The 19349-nt window shown below is 48.7% G+C and overlaps 1 protein-coding gene across 4 annotated transcripts; it reads right to left on the bottom strand.

Moving 5' to 3' along the window:
* Positions 1-332: 332 nt before the first annotated feature.
* UBE2L6 (ubiquitin conjugating enzyme E2 L6) lies at positions 333-17240 on the bottom strand. 4 transcript variants are annotated; one of them, XM_063671816.1, is made up of 5 exons: positions 16739-17240; positions 15901-16018; positions 8897-8992; positions 3119-3305; positions 333-1180 (listed from the first exon to the last, which is right to left on the bottom strand). In XM_063671816.1, exons 2-5 carry the CDS (start codon positions 15946-15948, stop codon positions 1029-1031), a joined length of 483 nt encoding a protein of 160 aa, XP_063527886.1. In that variant the 5' UTR covers positions 15949-16018; positions 16739-17240; the 3' UTR covers positions 333-1028. The 4 variants fall into 4 exon arrangements, with proteins under 4 accessions (XP_063527886.1, XP_054294292.1, XP_054294290.1 ...); XM_054438317.2 differs by lacking the exon at positions 15901-16018 and adding an exon at positions 5043-5160 and having other exon boundaries at positions 16739-16842; XM_054438315.2 differs by lacking the exons at positions 15901-16018; positions 16739-17240 and adding an exon at positions 16476-16623.
* Positions 17241-19349: the final 2109 nt, after the last annotated feature.

Raw genomic sequence — 19349 nt, 5'->3', positions numbered from 1 at the left:
TGAGGCAGGAGAATCGCTTGAACTCAGGAGGCGGAGGTTGCAGTGAGCCGAGATCGCACTGCTGCACTCTAGCCTGGGCGACGGAGTGAGATTCTGTCTTAAATAAATAAATAAATTAATTAATTAAATAAAATGGGGACGTCATCCCTGTGGACCTTCTGAAAGCTCCTCTGTCCAAGGATGGCCTATTTTTCCATGACCAACATTCCTTATGATGTTTGGGGAACATCCAAGGGAAGCAAGGTCAGAAATTTATGCTTAAATCCCTAGTCCTCTCTGGTCCTGATGAAACCACCCCATCCCCTCATCAAAGACTCAGCTGCACTCCAGAATTCATCTCTGACTTTAATGGCTTAAGCAAGAACATGGTTTCTGTGGCTCCCCCTGGACTGGATGCTGGAGGACACATACTTCACAGTCTGAGGCCTGGTCCCAGGAACTGGCAATCTAACAGGATGGCAAGTGGTTTTGAAACATACAGATTTTCAGGATGGAAGTTTGATTCTTCAGATTGTGACTCATCCGTGGAAAATAAATGGTTTAGCACCTAAATCTGTATATTCCCATCAGTGGCTTGGCTGACTCAGTTGTAAATAGGGTACCCTCCATCTGTCTCCCACCCATATGCTCCACTGTCCCCAGGCCCTCAGTGCCTGAGCCCTAGGGGGATTCGAGTTGGCTGCTGGATTCATTTCCTGCCAGCAAGCCTGCAAGGTGACCTGTCTCTCTAAGATGGAGAGCTGGAGAACTGGCCTGTAACTCTGCAAACTTAAACTCCCCTGGCTCTGGGGGATGCAAAGGGTGTGGGAACGGTGCACCTGTGGCCAGGTGAACCTGGGAGTGAGTCCATACGCAACACACACACTCACAGCTCCCTTCCCTCCACCACACACACACACAAACTAATGACTAACAACCTAAGAAGGGAAAAATGAATGGGGAATGGGCCATAGGGAGCTCTGGCCTCAGTCCATGAGGTGTGTCCGTCCGCTATCGAGGATCCAGTGCACAGAGGGTCAGAACATGAGTTAGGAGGGCCGGTCCACTCCGAATCGGAGGGTGAACTCTTCAGCATTCTTTCTGAACAGCTCCGGATTCTGTGTCAGCAGGTCAGCGAGGTCCATCCGCAGGGGCTCCCTGATATTCGGTCTATTCACCAGCACATTGAGGGCCTCCAGGACTGGGGAGAGACAGGCCAGATCAGGACATCAGGGCAGAGGGAAGGGAGTCATGGCTGCCCACTCCCAGTGTCCTGACACGCCACACCCACTCCTTGGGGGAAAGGTTCCATCGCTTAGGGTTACTCTATGACCAGATCAAACGCCCCGCTCATTCTTGGTTGGTGACACCCAAGACCTTGACTGATTACATCAGTGGTTTTCAAACAACTACATTCCATGGCTTCAGAGAAGCTCCTCATCACGGGGGCCACGAGATAAGTGAGGTTTCTGGGTCTTATCCCCATTTCAACAAAAACTACTCTGTTTTCCTCCATTATATTGATAGTCCAAATAAACTTTTCCTTGGGCAAAAGGGGTCTAAGGCTAAAGACTGAAAACCACCACTGCCCCCTGGCTCTTCATCTTTCACAGATGCCTTTGGGAACCTAGTGAAGGCAGCAGCCCATCTCCTGAGACAGATGCGCACATCCACATGCAAAACAGACAGTTCCCAGACCCCCTGAAGCTCATCCAAGGACCACTCCTCTCCCTGCTCCCACTCCCACCAACCTAAGGACTTTCGTTTCCTGAGTTAAAAACTCCTGAGCTGGTCCAGGTGGAGGATTGCACACTGATTCAGCCACAGGCTCTAGAGCTGCGTTGTTCAATATGGTAGCCATTAGCCACATGCAGGCATATAAATTTAAATGAATTAAAATCAGGCCAGGCACGGTGGCTCACGCCTGTAATCCCAGCACTTTGGGAGGCCAAGATGGGTGGATGGCTTGAACTCACGAGTTTGAGACTAGCCTGGGCAATATGGCAAAACCTGGTCTCTACAAAGCATGCAAAAATTAGCCAGGTGTAGTGGCACGCTCCTGTAGTCCCAGTTACTCGGGAGGCTGAGGTGGGAGTATGGCTTGAGCCCAGGAGGTGGAGGTTGCAGTGAGCCAAGATTGCACCACTGAACTAACTGCCTGGGCAATAGACACAGACCGTGTCTCAGTAGAAAAAACAAAAAGGATTAAAATTAAGTACAATTAAGAATTGAGTTCTGGCCAGGCGCGGTGACTCACACCTGTAATCCCAGCACTCTGGGAGGCCGAGGCAGGCGGATCGCCTGAGGTCAGGAGTTCGAGACCAGCCTGGCTAACATGGCAAAACCCCTCTCTACTAAAAATACAAAATAGCTGGGTGTGGTGTCATACGCCTGTAATTCCAGCTACTTGAGAAGCTGAGGCCAGAGAATCGCTTGAACCCGGGAGGTGGAGGTTGCAATGAGCCAAGATCGCGCCACTGCACTCCAGCCTAGGCGACAGAGAGAGACTCCGTCTTAAAAAAGAAAAAGAATTGAGTTCCTCAGTTGCAACAGCCACATGTGGCTTGCAAGTCAGCCAAGTGCTGCCGTTTGTCATCTGTATGACCTTAGGCAACCACTTCACCTCTCACATGCCTCAGATGTCCGGGTCTATTAAACAAGGCTAATGACAACACTACCTCACAGGCTTGTGGAGGAAATAAAAATGAAGTCGGCATGTGATGTTTTTAGCACAGTGCCGAAAGTGCTCAGTCAAGTGACAGGTATTATCATTATGAAGCCAGTTCCCTCCACTGTCATTTAGGACACCGAGTCCCAGAAAGGAACAAAAACTTGCCCGAAGTCCACAGAGGAAACAGTGGGCTTTCTTATCCCAACCCCTTCCCTGTGCAGTCAAGCTGTCTCTCCCATGAATCGCAGCAATGTTCCTCTGTCACAACTGCACAGGTATAAGAACAGACGCAGGAGGAGGTCAGTCTGTCCAGGAAGCATCCCTTCTATCTCATAGTAAGTTCAGCCAAGACTCACAATTTTTATCTCCTCTCTTTGGGGCTTTTCAAGCTCAGAATAAGCTGTGAACCCCCTCTCCAGTAATCTCTACCCAGTATCAGTCCCTCCTCCAGGCAAAGCCCAGCCCTACCTTGGCAAGTCTTGGTGCAAGGCTTCCAGTTCTCATTGCTGATGATGGGCAGGCAAATCTGTCCGTTCTCGTCCACGTTGGGGTGGTAGATCTTGGTTGTGAATTTGATCATGGGAGGCTTGAACGGATACTCCTGCGGGAAGCTGATGCGCAGGTTGAAGGCTTTGAGGTGGTAGGGAGGTTGGTCCTGTGCAGAGAGAAAAGGGGTCAAGCTCCAGTCTGGTTTTCCTCCCTTCCTGCCCCAATTCGAGGGTCCTAGGCATCCTCTGCTTCACTCCCAGGAAGAATCATGAGCCGGGATACACACAGCTTTCTGCATTCATTTGACAATTGAGTCATGGATTAGTGAAAATGTGAAATCACCAAAGGGCACTGGCCTGGGAGGCAGAGAAGTCTGATCCCGGCTTTTGCTGTGTGACCACGGGTGAGCCACTTCCCACCTCTAGGCCTCAGTTTCCTCATTTGAAAAGTGGATAAAGATGGATTAGATGAGCTCTAAGGGCCATCTCAGCTTTCAAGACTTTCTGAGATTATGGAAGAAAAGGATGGAACATCCTTTCTTAAAACATTAGAATGGGGGTGAGGAAACGGAGAAAATGAGGAAATCCTAAGAACTCGGGAGCTTAGGAAAATAAAATGGTGCAGCTGTGATGGAAAACAGTATGGTCATTTCTCAAAAGATTAGACACAGAATTACCATATGATCCAGCAGTTCTACTTCTGGGTAGATACCCAAAGAACTGAAAGCAAACAGGTATTTGTATACCAATGTTTCTAGCAGCCAAATGGTGAAAGCAAACCAAGTGTCTATCAATGGATCAATCAACAAAATGTGGCATATATACACAATGGAGTATTATTTAGCCTTAAAAGGAATGAAATTCTGATATATGCTACAACATGGATGAACCTGGAAGACACTATGCTACAGGAAATAAGCTAGACAAAAAAAGGACAGATATTGCAAAATACCACTTATGTGCAGTACCTAGAATAGTCAAATTCATAGAAACAAAATACAAAAGTGGTCACCAGGTGCTGGGGAAAGAAAGGAATGAGGAGTTACTGAAGGGGTACAGAGTTTCATTACAAGTAGACAAAAAGTTTTAGAGATGAACGGTGGTGATGGCTGTACAACAATGTTTGTTTGTTTGTTTACTGAAGCAGGGTCTCACTCTGTCACTCAGGCTGGAGTGCAGTGGCATTATCATTGCTCACCGTAATCTCAAACTTCTGGGCTCAAGTGATCCTCCCACCTCAGCCTCCTGAGTAGCTGGTACTACAGGGGCCCACGACCATACCTGGCTAATTAAAAAATTTTTTTTGATAGGGTCTCACTATGTTGCCAGGGCTGGTCTTGAACTCCTGGCCTTGAGCAATCCTTTTGCTTTGGCCTCCAGATTACTGGGATTATAAGCATGAGCCATCATGCCCAGCTGTAATCCTACTTAATGACACTGAACTATATACTTAAAAATGGTTAAGATAGTAAATTTTGTTATGTTTATTTTACTATGATTAAAAACAAACAAACTCAGGGTCTGGAGTGACCTAGGGGTTGGGAGCTGCAAGGAGCCAGCAGAAGACCCTCTAGACTTTGAGCCACCTGAACACTTTTCTGAGCACCTATCTGTGCTGTCCTGCGCTAAGGCTTGACATGCATTAGCCTGTGCAACAGAGTAGGGGTCACACAGACTCCGGAGCCACCCTGCCTGGGTGTGATCAGACTCTGACACTCACTAGCCATGTGATCTAACTAGGCCGGGCGCGGTGGCTCACCTTTGTAATCCCAGCACTTTGGGAGTCCAAAGTGGGCAGATCACCTGAGGTCGGGAGTTCGAGACAAGCCTGACCAACATGGAGAAACCCTGTCTCTATTAAAAATGCAAAATTAGCCGGGCGTGGTGGCGCATGCCTGTAATACCTGCTACACGGGAGGCTGAGGCAAGAACTGAGAGGCAGAAGTTGAACCTGGGAGGCTGACGTCGTGGTGAGCAGAGATCACACCCTTGCACTCCAGCCTGGGCAACAAGAGCAAAACTCTGTCTCAAAAAAAAAAAAAAAAAAGAGATGGAGTAAAAAAAAGTAGGAAGATAAAGAAAATATCTCATTTTTATGGTCTCAGTAAGAAGAAAAGGCTGCGCCTATCAGTCAGAGAAGGCCAACAGCTGAGGCCTCAGGGCAGGATGGGAGGGTGCTGTGGTTGGATGTTTGTCTCCTCAAATCTCAGGTTGAACTTTGATCCCCAAGACCTGCACGGCGGTGGCTCACCCCTGTAATCCTAGCACTTTGGGAGGCTGAGGCAGATGGATTGCCTGGGCTCAGGAGTTTGAGATCAGCCTGGGTAACATGATGAAACCCCGCCTCCACCAAAATACAAAAAAGTAGCTGGGCGTGGTAACGTGCGCCTGTCGTCCCAGCTACTCAGGAGGCTGAGGCATGAGAATTGCTTGAACCCAGGAGGCAGAGGTTGCAGTGAGTCTCACTCTGGAGTGCAGAGCGAGACTGTCACCAAAAAAAAAAAAAAAAAAGGAAAGAAAAGAAAAGAAATTTGATCCCCAATGTTGGAGGTGGGGCCTAGGGGTATGGGTCCTGGGGGCAGATCTCCCACGAATGGCTGCGTGCCAACCTCACAGTAATAAGAGAGTTCTTACTCTATTACTTACTGAAAAAGCTGGTTGTTTAGAAGATCCTGGCACCTGCTCGCTCTCTCTCTCTCTTTCACTTCTTCTCTTGCCATGTGATCTGTACACGTGGCTCCCATTTGCCTTCCACCATGAGTGGAAGCTTCCTGAGGCCTCACCAGAAGCAGATGCTGGTGCCATGCTTTTTTTTTTTTTTTTTTTTTTTCTTTTTTTGAGATGGAGTTTCACTTTGTTGCCCAGGCTGGAGTGCAATGGCGTGATCTCGGCTCACCGCAACCTCTGCCTCCCAGGTTCAAGCAATTCTCCTGCCTCAGCCTCCCAACTAGTTGGGATTCCAGGCATGCGCCACCACACCCAGCTAATTTTGTATTTTTAGTAGAGACAGGGTTTCTCCATGTTGGTCAGGCTGGTCTTGAACTCCTGACCTCAGGTGATCCGCCCTCCTCAGCCTCCTAAAGAGATGGGATTATAGACGTAAGCCACCACGCCCGGTGCCATGCTTCTTGTACAGCCTGCAGAAGCTTGAGCCAAATTAACCTCTTTTCTTTATATATTATGCACCCTCGGGCATTCCTTTACAGCAACACAAATGGACTAAGACAGGGGTATCAGTGTGTCCTGCCTGAAGGGGCTTCTTTCTGGGCTTCATAGGACTTAACAGAGGAAGGAGGTAGCAGAGCCATGGAGCTGAGAGCTCTGGGGACCTGTCCCAGCTCTGCCTCGGGCTTGCTGTATGACTAAGCTTTCTCTGAGGATCAGTTCCCTCGTTTGTAAAATGGAGAAGTTGGACCAGAGGATTCCACGCTGTATCTTACAGTCAGTTGAGAAAGTCCCACTACCTTCTAAGTTCTAGGTTAAATAAAGCATTTTGCTACTTTTTTTTGTTTTGTTTTGTTTTTTTGAGACAGAGTTTCGCTCTTGTCATCCAGGCTGGAGTGCGATGGCCCAATCTCAGCTCACAGCAACCTCCGCCTCCCAGGTTCAAGTGATTCTCATGCCTCAGCCTCCTGAGTAGCTGGGATTATAGGCGCCCACAACCATGCCCAGCTAATTTTTGTATTTTTACTAGAGACAGGGTTTCACCATGTTGGCCAGTCTGGTCTCACACTTCTGACCTCCGGTGATCCACCCAGCTCAGCCTCTCAAAGTGCTGGGATTACAGGTGTAAGCCACCATGCCCGGCCTGCTACTTTTTAAAAAATTTTGAAAACTATTCATTTTTCATGGAGTGGTTAAAAGAGGAGACCCTGGAGTCCGCTGAATTCCACTACTGCCACCTTATTCTGAGTGACCACAGACCAGTTACTTAACCTCCTTGGTTTCCATCTCTGCAATTTTAAGAGGAAGACAACCTTCCTCATTGGATGGTTGAGAGGATTCAATATGACCACGTATGTTGTGTACTTAAAACAGCACTTGGTCCACGGGAGACTCTCAAGGAATGAGAATTTTACTATTAGCTTCGAAAGACTCATCGAGCTGAATCCTTCCATGACCAAGATGTTCCAAGTGGGGCCACTTTGGTGAATACATAAACTGAGACTGAGCCTTTGAGGAGGAATTTGTCTGCTATTCCAAAGGACCTTTCCTTTGCCAGTCAGCCATCCCCTCCTTTATGGCCTCACCAGGCACCTTCAGGCCCCCTTAGCTGATGACTTACATCAAGCTTTGGTCCTCCAGCTCTGGGATTCCTCCCAAGTATCATGTTTCTTCAGGACTCCTATATGGCTGGAAGGTCTGTGGCCAGTTCCTGGGGCACACTTAACCACCTTGGTCTTGCCAACCATTGAGGTCCTCTGATTTCATAGTATTCTGCCAAACGAGACATTTCCTAGGTTTTCCTATCACCCCTGCTTTCATCATCTCAAAGTTGGTCTCCTTGGAGATATAATCAGTCCCTGGAGCTCCTTTGAGCATCTTCTCCCGGCACCTGAGGCCTAGAACAGGTATCCTCACTCTAAGCCAGGTAAGTGGATCGTTTCAACACAGTAACCCAAGGGACTTGACAGAGGTTCCCATGTTGACCTGACTCAGGCCTTTCTCTACTTTTCTGGACTAAAGGTCAGTTTAAAGAGAAGATGACACAACCTATGCCACTGCATTGTCAATAAAAAGTAAATCCTGCTGGGTGTGGTGGCTCTACCTGTAATCCCAGCACTTTGGGAGGCCGAGGTGGGCAGATCACTTGAGGCCAGGAGTTTGAGACCAGCCTGGCCAACATGGCAAAACCCTGTCTCCACTAAAAATACAAAAATTAGCTGGTCATAGTGGCACATGCCTGTAGTCGCAGCTACTCAGAAGGCTGAGGCAGGAGAATCGCTTGAACCCCAGAGGTGGAGGTTGCAGGAAACCGACATCGTACCACTGCACTCCAGCCCGGGCGACACTGAGACTCTGTCTCAAAAAAAAAAAAAAAAAAAGTCGAAATCCTAAATAATAAGATGAACTGTTCCCTCGATATTCCAAAGAGCTTTGACTAACAAAAAGTTCAATGTCTTAAATTTTATTTCCAAGTAACAGAAAGTGTAGATTAATTTCTCAAAGTATCTGTAGTCACTAATAATCGGATGAAAAAAAGAGAGATCTTGCACTCTGAAAACTATTTTGGAATACTGCTTTCAGAGAGACTTTATCAAGAAAATACCAAATAATAAACAGAGAAAAATAAGAACAGTAGAAATGAGCTATTTGTGTTTTCATATGTAACAATTTTCTGAAATAAGACTAAAGAAAAACAAAATACAATTTAGGTTTGTGGGAGCAAATTCTACCAACTGTGAGAGCCTGGAAGTTTATCCCTATCCCTTGACAAAGGTCCAAGAAATCTTTATTTCTTCTTCTTTTTGATGCTGTTTGTCTCCTGAAGTTCTGTAGTGGGCTTGGTGGCTACTGGTTTAAGGAAGGGGTCTCCTACTAAGTCAAAAGTCCTTTGGCATCTTTATCAGAAGATGAACCTCAGAAGTATCTGGATCTCAGAAGCAATCAATTCAGAGAGAGGCCCCCTCCAGCAATGATAACCTCCAGTGAAAGGATCTCAAGCAGGGAAAATTCTTGCCTAGTCCTAACCCTCCCTGCCCATGTCCCTGGCCTAAGTTGGCCACAATCCAAAGCCATGGTCCCCATGGATACTCACGGGTAGGAGGAGAGCGTGCCACACAAGGACATTGGCATCATCGCTGGACAGGTTCCGCAGGTACGGGGGAGGCTTCTTCTGAAGATCCTCCAGCTCCTGCAGGGGACACAAGTGAGTAGGCAGTTGGCCTAGTCCTCCCTATTTCAGCCCCCTCCCCCTGCCCCAGCAGCAAGCTGCCCCAAGTTCAAAACTGGCCATCTTAGGGGCAGAAGCTGGTAAAGTCAAAGCCTACATTTACTGAGCACTTAGTATGTATCAGGCATGGTGCTGGTGCTTTTTCTTTTTTTTTTTTTTTTTTGAGACAGAGTCTCGCTCTGTTGCCCAGGCTGGAATGCAGTGGTGCGATCTCGGCTCACTGCAAGCTCCGCCTCCTGGATTCACACCATTCTCCTGCCTCAGCCTCCTGAGTATCTGGGACTACAGACGCCCGCCACCACGCCCAGCTAATTTTTTGTATTTTTAGTAGAGACGGTGTTTCACCGTGTTAGCCAGGATGATCTTGATCTCTTGACCTTGTGATCCACCCGCCTCAGCCTCCCAAAGTGCTGGGATTACAGGCGTGAGCCACCGCGCCCAGCCAGTGCTGGTGCTTTAAGTGAATTTTCTGACTGTGGCCTCACCACAACTCTGGTACACCTAGGTACTAGGTGCAGGGAAAAATAGATCACTTCTCCCAGATATGAAAACTTGGGAGTAAGTGCTCTTAGGAGGCTTTTTTCCTGAAAGCAGGGTACTTAACCTCTGCTCTCTAGCCTTCTTCCTAGAAAGTCACTAGGTTCTAATTCCCTTCCTCTCGTCCTTTCTTCCTTCCATAAGCATCGACTGAGCATCTACAGCAAAGACATGACCCCACCGCTTCAAACTCTGCCAGATCAGGGCTGGAGAAGCGAAATGACTCCGGAAGACCATAGCAGAGAAGAACTCTACACACCAAGCGGGGAAACAAGGGGGCAAGGAGTGACTCATCTTCCCAGAACTGTGGCCCAAGCACCTGAATATCCCTTTTGAATTCTCCCAACAGCCATTACTGAGCATCTTCTACTGACATTTAACTGAGACAGGACCAGTCCTCAAGAATTTCAGTAGAGTAATGGACGAAACATGGATGTGATTATGTGAATGTGTATGGATATACAGCAGGGAAGGAGATGAGAGGGGAGAAGGAAGGCTTCACAGAGGGAGCACTCTGTGAGCTGGGCCATGCAGAATGAACAGGAATCCATAATGCAGAGAAGGCGAGAAGCACCAGGGCACAGGGCCCAGATGGGGCACATATGTACAGTATGTCCTGCAGAAGGTTAATAGGTAGTACAGGAAAAGGGTTCCAAGGTCAAGTACATTTGGGAAATCTAGGGTAAAGAGGTTTCTTCACTGGAGAACTTCCCAGAGGCTTTAATATGCTCTCGTGTATGGTGATTGACCAAGCTGTGGGCCCACGGCATGCAGTACTTCTCAAATGTATTTGACAAAGGAATGCTGCCCCTCTTTTAGGGTCCATCTTGTGGGACTATAGGCCTTTTCTTGTTGGGGAAGAAAAAAAGACACTCAAGGCCAGGTTACATTTCTCTGGAACAATGAATTGGTACAAATCAGTGGTTCTCAACCAGGGGCGATTTTACCCAGCCAGGGACATTTGGTAATATCTGGGAACATTGTTCCGTTGTCAAAAATCAGGAGAGTGGGAAGAGGCCAGAGATGCTGATAAACATCCTAACAAAGAATTATCTGGCCCAACAAGAGGGGAGACCGCTGCCCTGCAGGGTGAGTCTCAGGCCTGCTCACATTCACCACAAGCTGACTGAAGGGCCTTTGGGCCTTAGGTGAACATCAGCAGTAGTACCCTGGCAGTACTCCTCATAGACCCGTGTGGTGGTGGACAAGGGGAGAGACTCCTATATCCGGGGAAAGGGGAGGGAAGAGTGGGAAGGACTGTGTCCTGTGGTTTCGGTGCCAGCTTAGCTGCAGTAGAACAGAGCACTAGATAGATTTCTAAGGTTTCTGACTCCAGGCCCTGGCCCGTGGACAGCAACTGTGGACCTCTCTGGGGCCCAGCAGCGAACTAACTGCCCTAAAGGGAAGGACACAAGCCTGGCTGGCTTCACCACCTGCTGATTGTAGAGCCCTCGGGCCTTGAGCAAACGTAGGGCATAGCCAAGTAGTAATTATAGCGGGCCTTGAACAAGACCTAGTGTTGTGCTGGCTTCAGGCCTGCCCCAGTGCAGTCCCAATTCTGGTGACTGTGGGGATGCTTGTGTCACACCTCACCCAGCTCCAGGGAGCTCAGCACGGAGAGTAAGACTCCATTCGTTTGGGAGAAAGTAAGGGAAGAAAATGAGAGTCTCTACCTGGTAATCCAGAGAATTCTTCCTGATGTTATCCAAAACCACCAAGGTAGTAACCTCTAAGAGTCTGCAAGAACTACAGTGTTACTAGGCTTGGAGTGCCCCCTAATGTAGACATGGCTGCAGTGACCTAAACTTAGATCACAACAGCCAAGCCCGTTCCAATACCTACTAGAAAGCCTTCCCAAGAAGGATGAGTACAAAGAAGCCCAGACTACAAAGACTATAATAAATACCTAACTCCTCAGTGCCCAGACACCAAGAAACATCCACAAGCTTCAAGATGATCCAGGAAAACACAGCCTCACCAAACGAACAAAATAAGGTACACGGGGCCAATTCCAGAGAAACAGAGATATGTGACCTTTCAGACAGAAAGCAAAATAGCTGTTTTGAGGAGACTCAAATAAATTCAATATTTCCTCCATAGAGAAGGAATTCAGAATCCCATCAATAAATTTAACAAAGAAATTGAAATAATTAAAAAGAATCAAGCAGAAATTTCGGAGTCAAAAAATGCAATTGAGGCCGGGTGCAGTGGCTCATGCCTCTAATCCCAGCACTTTGGGAGGCCAAGGCGGGCAGATCACCTGAGGTTAGGAGTTCGAGACCAGCCTGGCCAACGTGGTGAGGCCCCGTTTCTACTAAAAATACAAAAATTAGCCGGGCATGATGATGCATGCCTGTAATCCCAGCTACTTGGGAGGCTCAGGCAGGAGAATTGGAGAGGCAGAGGTTGCAGTGAGCCGAGATCACGCCATTGCACTCCAGCCTGAGCAACAAGAGCGGAACTCCGTCTCAAAAAAAGAAAAAAATGCAATTAACATACTGAAACGCATCAGAGTCTTTTAATAGCAGAATTGATCAAGGAGACGTACTAGAGTGCCTAAAGACAGGGTATTTGAAAATACAGTCAGATGAAGCAAAAGAATAAAAGAATAAACAAAGACTTTGGGAGGCCAAGGCGGGTGGATCATGAGATCAGGAGATCGAGACCATCTTGGCTAACACGGTGAAACCCCATCTCCACTAAAAATACAAAAAAAAAAAAAAAAAATTAGCCGGCTGTGGTGGTGGGCGCCTGTAGACCCAGATACTCAGGAGGCTGAGGCAGGAGAATGGTGTGAACCCAGGAGGCAGAGCTTGCAGTGAGTCAAGATTGTGCCACTGCACTCCATCCTGGGCAACAGAGCGAGACTCCATCTCAAAAAAAAAAAAAGAATGAACAAAGAATGAAGTATGCCTACAGGATCTAGACAATGGCCTCAAAAGGGCAAATCTCAGAGTTACTGGCCTTAAATCGGAGGTAGGGAGAGAGACAGGGCTAGATAGTTTATTCAAACAGATAGTAACAGAGAACTTCCCAAATCTAGAGAAGATTATCAATATCCAAATATGAGAAGGTTATAGAACACCAAGCAGACCTAACCCAAAGAAGACTATCTCAAGGCATCTTATAATCAATCTCCCAGATGTCAGGGATAAAGAAAGGGTCCTAACAGCAGCAAGAGAAAATAAACAAATAACATACAATGGAGCTCCAATATGTCCGGCAGCAGACTATTCAGTGGAAATCTTACAGGCCAAGAGAGAGTGGCATGACATATTTAAATGAAATACGGCTGAGCGAAAAAATCTTTTACCCTAGAATAGTATATCCCGTGAAAATATCCTTCAAACATGAAGGAGAAAATAAAGACTTTCCCAGACAAACAAAAGCTGAGAGATGTCATCAACACCAGACCTGTCCTACAAGAAATGCTAAAAAGGAGTTCTTCAATCAGAAATTTAAAATAATTTTAATGAGCAATAAAAAATCATCTGGGCTGGGCACGGTGGCTTACCTGTAATCCCAGCACTTTAGGAGGGTGAAGCAGGTGGATCACCTGAGCTCAGGAGTTTGAGATCAGCCTGGACAACATGGCGAAACCCCATCTCTACTAAAAATACAAAATTAGCCAGGTGTGGTGGCGCATGCCTATAATCTCAGCTACTTGGGAGGCTGAGGCAGGAGAATCACTTGAACCTGGGAAGCGGAGGTTGTGGTGAGCCAAGATCGCACTATTGCCCTTCAGCCTGGGCAGCAAGAGCAAAACTCTGTCTCAAAAAAAAAAAAAAAAAAAGAAAGAAAAAGAAAAAAGAAAAGAAAAGAAATCATCTGAAGGTACAAAACTCACTGGCAATAGTAAGTGCACAGAAAAACAGATTAGGGCTGGGCACGGTGACTACGCCTGTAATCCCAGCACTTTGGGAGGCCGAAGCCGGTGGATCACCTGAGGTCAGGAGTTCGAGACCAGCCTGGCTAACATGGTGAAACCACGTCTCTACTAAAAATACAGCTACTTGGGAGGCTGAGGTAGGAGAATCACTTGAACCCGGGAGGTGGAGGTTGCAGTGAGCTGAGATCGTGCCATTGCACTCCAGCCTGGGCAACAAGAGTGAAACTCTGTCTCAAAAAAAAAAAGAAAGAAAAACACAGATTAGTATAACACTGTATTTATGGTGTGTACACTACTCATATCTTAAGCAGAAAGAGGAAAAGATGACCAATTAAATATAATAACTACAACAATTTTTCAAGAGGTAGACAGTACAATAAGAAATAAATAGAAATGGCCGGGCGCAGTGGCTCATGTAATCCCAGCATTTTGGGAGGCCGAGGCAGGTGGATCACCTGAGGTCAGGAGTTCGAGACTAGCCTGACCAACATGGAGAAACCCCCTCTCTACTAAAAATACAAAATTAGCCAGGTGTGATGGTGCCTGCCTGTAATCCCAGCTACTCAAGAGGCTGAGGCAGGAGAATCACTTGAACCCGGGAGGCGGAGGTTGCGGTGAGCTGAGATGGCACCATTGCACTCCAGCCTGGGCAACAAGAGCAAAACTCCATCTTAAGGAAGGAAGGAAGGAAGGAAAGGGAGAGAGAGAAAGAAAGAAGGAAAGAAATAGAAACAACAAAAAGTTAAAAAGCGGAAAGACGAAGTTAAAGTATACAGTTTGTATTAGGTTTTTTTTTTTTTTTTTTTTTTTTGAGACAGTGTCTCACTCTGTCACCCAGATTGGAGTCCAGTGGCGCAATCACAGCTCACTGCAGCCTCAACCTCCTGGGCTCAGGTGATCCTGCCACCTCAGCCTCCCAGGTAGCTGGGACTACAGCAGTGTGCTACGATGCCCGGCTAATTTTGGTACTTTTTGTAGAGATGGGGTTTGGCCGTGTTACCCAGGCTGGTCTCTAACTCCTGGGCTCATGCAATCCGCGAACCTCAGCCTCCCAAAGTGCTGATATTACAGGAGTGAGACACCACGCCTGGCCTTTATTAGTTTTCATTTTGCTTGTTTGTTTATGTAATCAGTGTTAACTTGTCATCAGTTTAAAATAGCAGGTTATAAGATATTATTTATAAACCTTGTAGTAACCTCAAATCTAAAAACATACAATGGATACATAAGAGTTATGTGACCCAAAATGTCAATAGTGATGAGGTTGAGAAACTGAAGCTCTCCAAACCCAGTGCACAAGTGGGGAGGGGTCCTTTAACACTGTGGACCATTTGAACTTTCTCTGCCTTCCCCCCACCCCCAACATATAATATAAACACATCCCATGCCCCCCTCCTATCTATCAGCCTGTGTTCTATTTCTGTTCAACCAATAAGCTGCTTCTGGTGCCTTCCACCCAGAGTCAATGGCCCTTCATTTATCTTTATCCCAAACTAGACGCATCTGCACTCGTAAGAGTTTCTCTATCATCTGTGACTCTTTGGCAAGAACAAAGCCCAGGGCTGACCGGAGAAGATCTGGAATAGACATTTTCCTGACTTTACAACTGGGCACACTTGGACTTTATCTGTTTAGGATGAGTTCTGCCAAAACTTTCCCAAAGCCTGAGGAAGTTGAAACCCAACCTAAAACACACAGTTCTTTCCTACTGCCTACTAGGAAATCACCTGACTCAGAGGAACAGAAAATGAAAGTAGAAAGGCCATTAAGAGAGCCTGCAGGCTGGAGGCCTGTGGACCGGGTTTCATATTCCAGTCCCACTGCTCCTTACTGAAAGACTCTGGACAAGCAAGTTATTTTCTCTGCGCCTCAATTTCCTCATTTGTAAAATACGGGTATATATTACTTATCTCACAGAACTGCTGTGCGAATTAGATGAAATAACCATGTAAACCGTTTGGCATGTAACGGTTCCAATGCAATAAATTCTGGCTCCCATCTCTCTTCCACTTGGCTGGAAAGACCCTCTGCCTCATTTTGCTGCCAACCTCCAGATTTAGTATCTAGGCCAAGCCTGCTCTGGGCATCCCAGTCTGAGGCCATTTTCTTCTCAGAAGCTGAGGGTAGCAGGCACCCTCTTCCTCCCCTAGAGCCTGCCCCTCCACCCTGCAGACTGGAAGGGGCACTTCTGAAAGACTTGGGGCGCCAGACTCACTTCACCAGGATCACCTTCCTCCCTAATCCATCTCCAAACACCCTGGGTTTTCCCACCTTCTGGAGGAAACTGCCCCTTCCCCATCCTTCCAGATCTTATTTCAAATTGTGTCCCTGATAGGAATAAAATTCAACAAGGGCCGGATTTGTGTTCATCTCTGCCCGCCCCACCCCCCACCTCCTAGAACAGGGCCAGCACATGCAGGCATTCAACACTTGTAGAACTCACGAATGCAAGCCACCTACTCCAGGAGGCCTTCCAGGTCCACCTCCGCATCTTTTCCTCCAGAGAATACCCAGGGAACTTTGCCCCAAATTCTAATCAGCATTCCGTGTTTCTCAGGACTCTAGTAATACAGGCATCAAATTACGGGATGGGCCATGGGCTTATTCCAAGGCAAGGACTTCATCCTGGTCATCTGTGTTCATAACCCACCACCAGCAGTAGCAGAATGCCTGGCACCAAGGTGCCAAGGACGTTTCCTGCACTGGAGATGCACCCAGTTGTCATCACAAGTTTCAGGCAGGAAAAGCGAAATTGAAACCAGTTTTGGGGGAGCCGGCTCATCTTCACCACGCGAACAGCTCAAGCAGAGGCCTCCAAACCCCCCAAACCCCAGCTCTGGCCACTCTTGCAAGCCAGTCCTCCTCTGAGTAGAGGGCGGGGAGGACAGGGATTCAGCTAGCTCTGGTGCCCAGACAAATAAATAAATGTGCTCGGAGAGCCGCGGAGGGGATGGAGGGAGGCGGCAATGCGTGGGGCGAGGGGAGCCAAGAGAAAGGGGTCATCCTACACCCGCTTACCTTCGCCACTCGCATGCTCGCCGTCATCTCGAGACCGCGTGTGTGGCACCGGCGGCCTCCAGCAGGACCGAGCTCCTACCCGCGACACAGTGCGCCCTGCCCCGCCCCGGGGACCCCACCCCGGCAGCCCCGCCCACCCCTCCTCCCGCCGTCGCTGCGTGGGCCTCCCCGCACCCGCTCCGGCGAGGCCAGGAGGCCGCCGAGGGACGACCCGCCGGGCAACCGTCTGATACCCGCCCGGAAGGCTCGGACCCGGGACTCACGGTCTTTGTGTGGAGACGGGGGCGGGCCTCGGGGCGCGCGGCTCTGCTGATCCCTGCCTCCCGTGGGGGGCGCCGTGCACCGGCGGCGAGCGCTCAGGGGCGCTGGGGGGCGCTCATACGGATTCCAGTCTTCGCTCTGCCGGCTGCCGCACCGGGAGTTCTCCGGTCTTGGTCAGCCCCCTGCACGCCGCCCCAAATACACACTCGCCCTGGATAAATAAGGGATGCTCGCTGTGCAGACGCAGCTCCGTGACAGTTCTCGGCGGCCTCCACCATCAGACCGCCGCCTTGAGCCCCTGCCCCAGCGAGCTTCCGGAGCCGCCGAGCCTGCTGCCTTCCCTCCATGGGCCCAGCACTCCATCTCCGAAACTGCATGGGGGACGGCGTAGACCTGTGCCCTCCGAGCACCGCTCCCCGGCAGTCGGGGATCCTTTGTGCTGCCCGGCGTTCGGCGCGGGCTGCAACGTTTCTCCCCGTGGCTTGGGGCAGAGCACCGCAAGGAGGCGCTGTTGGACCCTTTCTCTTTTGCTTTGGGGGTTCGGTCTACCATCATTCTGTCCTTTACTAGGTTTAGTATTTACGAAGTGCCTACTGTATGCTGGTTTGGGAAACAGTTGGTGGGGGAAGCCCCAGGACGGACTCAGGAGCTTCCTTTCCAAGAGAAAGTCTGCTTCCCCTCCCTTACTTTACTACTGGTCCATTACAAGCTGTGGGCCTAATGTGTGCCCCCATGCACAGCTGGAGTCCCCTACCCTCTGTGCAAGGACAGAGTACTTGCAGCCCCTGAGCACCGAGCAGCATCTGGGGAAGATGAGACTTGTTGGGAGGGCCGATCCCCTCCTTCTCACCCTTCCCTACCCCCGTTTAGTCCAGACGAGAAGGGAAATCAGTATATTTTGAGCATCAGTTTGTGATCTCAGTACCTCACAGTTTTTTTGTTTCTTGTTTTTCTGACAGAGTTTCACTGTCGCCCTGATTGGAGTTCAGTGGCGATATCAGCTCACTGCAACCTCCGCCTCCCGGTTCAAGCTGTTCTCGTGCCTCAGCCTCCTGAGTAGCTGAGATTTACAGGTGCGCGCCGCCACGACCGGCTCATTTTTGTATTTTTAGTAGAGTCAGGGTCTCGAGCTCCTGGTTTCAAGTAATCCACCCGCCTCGGCCTCCCAAAGTGTTGGAATTACAGGCGTGAGCCACCGTAATGTTTTTATCCAAGTATTTTGAAACCAAATGACTTCTCTGCTCAGATTTTGCAGAACGATTAATTGTTTCATTCAATTCAATAAACTTTAACAGCATTTTCTATATGCCCGAAATGAATAGGACACTCCGTAATCCCTTAACAGGGGTAGAGATGAGGGAACAAAGACATTCAAACCTGCCTTGTTGACTGAGACCTTGTCTCAGTCAACAAGCGCCTACTATTGAGTGGCAGGCATTGCCAATAGGAAACACCAGGATGAGAAAGGGGAGTCCCTGCTCCTGAGGAGTTAGTTCCCAGACTACTGGGACAGAGGGAGAGAATGCAGCACCTGATTTTTAATGATAATGCTACAGAAAATCACCTGGTACTCTGGAAGTATGAGGAGGGTCACTTTATCCCTCTTCAGGGAGGGGCAGAGGTTTCCCGGAAGAGAGAAAAATCCAAGTGTATTGTGAAACATGATGAGTCAGCGAGAGTAAGAGCGTGGGATGAAGATGTTCTAATAAGAGGGAACAGCATGAGCAAATGGGGCAGTGTCTATGGAAAATGGAGCAAAAGCCTCTGTCCACGTATCGTAGCTCTCCTTTTCTTTTCTTACAGGAACGCTGCATCCCGAGGTGAATTCACAGTCATGGATATAGCTGGGTCCTAAGTCCCCACACAGTGGGGCAGCCCACAGGTGTGACTTTCATGTCCTTTCACAATGCAGACCTTTGTGTGTCAGAACAAGCCCCAGGGAGACCTGGGTTCTAGTTCCACATCTGCCCCCACGTGCAGTTATGGCCTTGGGTGGTCGGCGGAAACTCCTATCTGCTTCCCAGGACCATTGTGAGGCTAAGCTGAGGGAAGTGGAGGAACTTTGAAAACTGTAAGTCGCCGGGCGCAGTGGCTCATGCCTGTAATCCCAGCACTTTGGGAGGCCGAGGCAGGCGGATCACCTGAGGTCAGGAGTTCGAGACCAGCCTGACCAATATGGTGAAACCCCGTCTCTACTAAAAATACAAAAATTAGCCGGGCATGGTGGTGGGTGCCTGTAATCTCAGCTAGTCAGGAGGCTGAGGCAGGAGAATCGCTTGAACCCAGGAGGCAGAGGTTGCAGTAAGCCAAGGTCACGTCATTGCACTCCAGCCTGGGGGACAGAGCAAGACTCCGTCTCAAAGAAAAAAAGAAAAGAAAATTCTAAGTCCAAAGCCGGGCATGGTGGCTCACGCCTATAATCCCAGCACTTTGGGAGGCCGAGGCAGGTGGATTACCTGAGGTCAGGAGTTCGAGACCAGCCTGGCTAACATGGCAATACCTCGTCTCTACTAAAAATACAAAAATTAGCCGGGTGTAGTGGCGTGTGCCTGTAATCCCAGCTACTGGGGAGGCTGAGGCAGGAGAATCCCTTGAACCTGGGAGGCAGAGGTT

This window comes from Pongo pygmaeus, chromosome 9 (genome assembly GCF_028885625.2).
Source record: "Pongo pygmaeus isolate AG05252 chromosome 9, NHGRI_mPonPyg2-v2.0_pri, whole genome shotgun sequence".
NCBI classification, from domain to species: domain Eukaryota; kingdom Metazoa; phylum Chordata; class Mammalia; order Primates; family Hominidae; genus Pongo; species Pongo pygmaeus.
This window is presented reverse-complemented; position numbering and strand designations above follow the sequence as displayed.

Bases quoted from the DNA above. Each gene is read 5' to 3' on its own strand.
- UBE2L6 (XM_063671815.1), bottom strand. From the start codon at position 5,943: ATGGCACCAGCATCTGCTTCTGGTGAGGCCTCAGGAAGCTTCCACTCA. The intron at 3,306-5,784 runs GTAAGTAATAGA...CTCTCTGCACAG, and splicing joins CTAAACAACCAGCTTTTTCA to GACCAACCTCCCTACCACCT. The intron at 1,181-3,118 runs GTAGGGCTGGGC...GTCTCTCCCCAG, and splicing joins TTGCACCAAGACTTGCCAAG to TCCTGGAGGCCCTCAATGTG.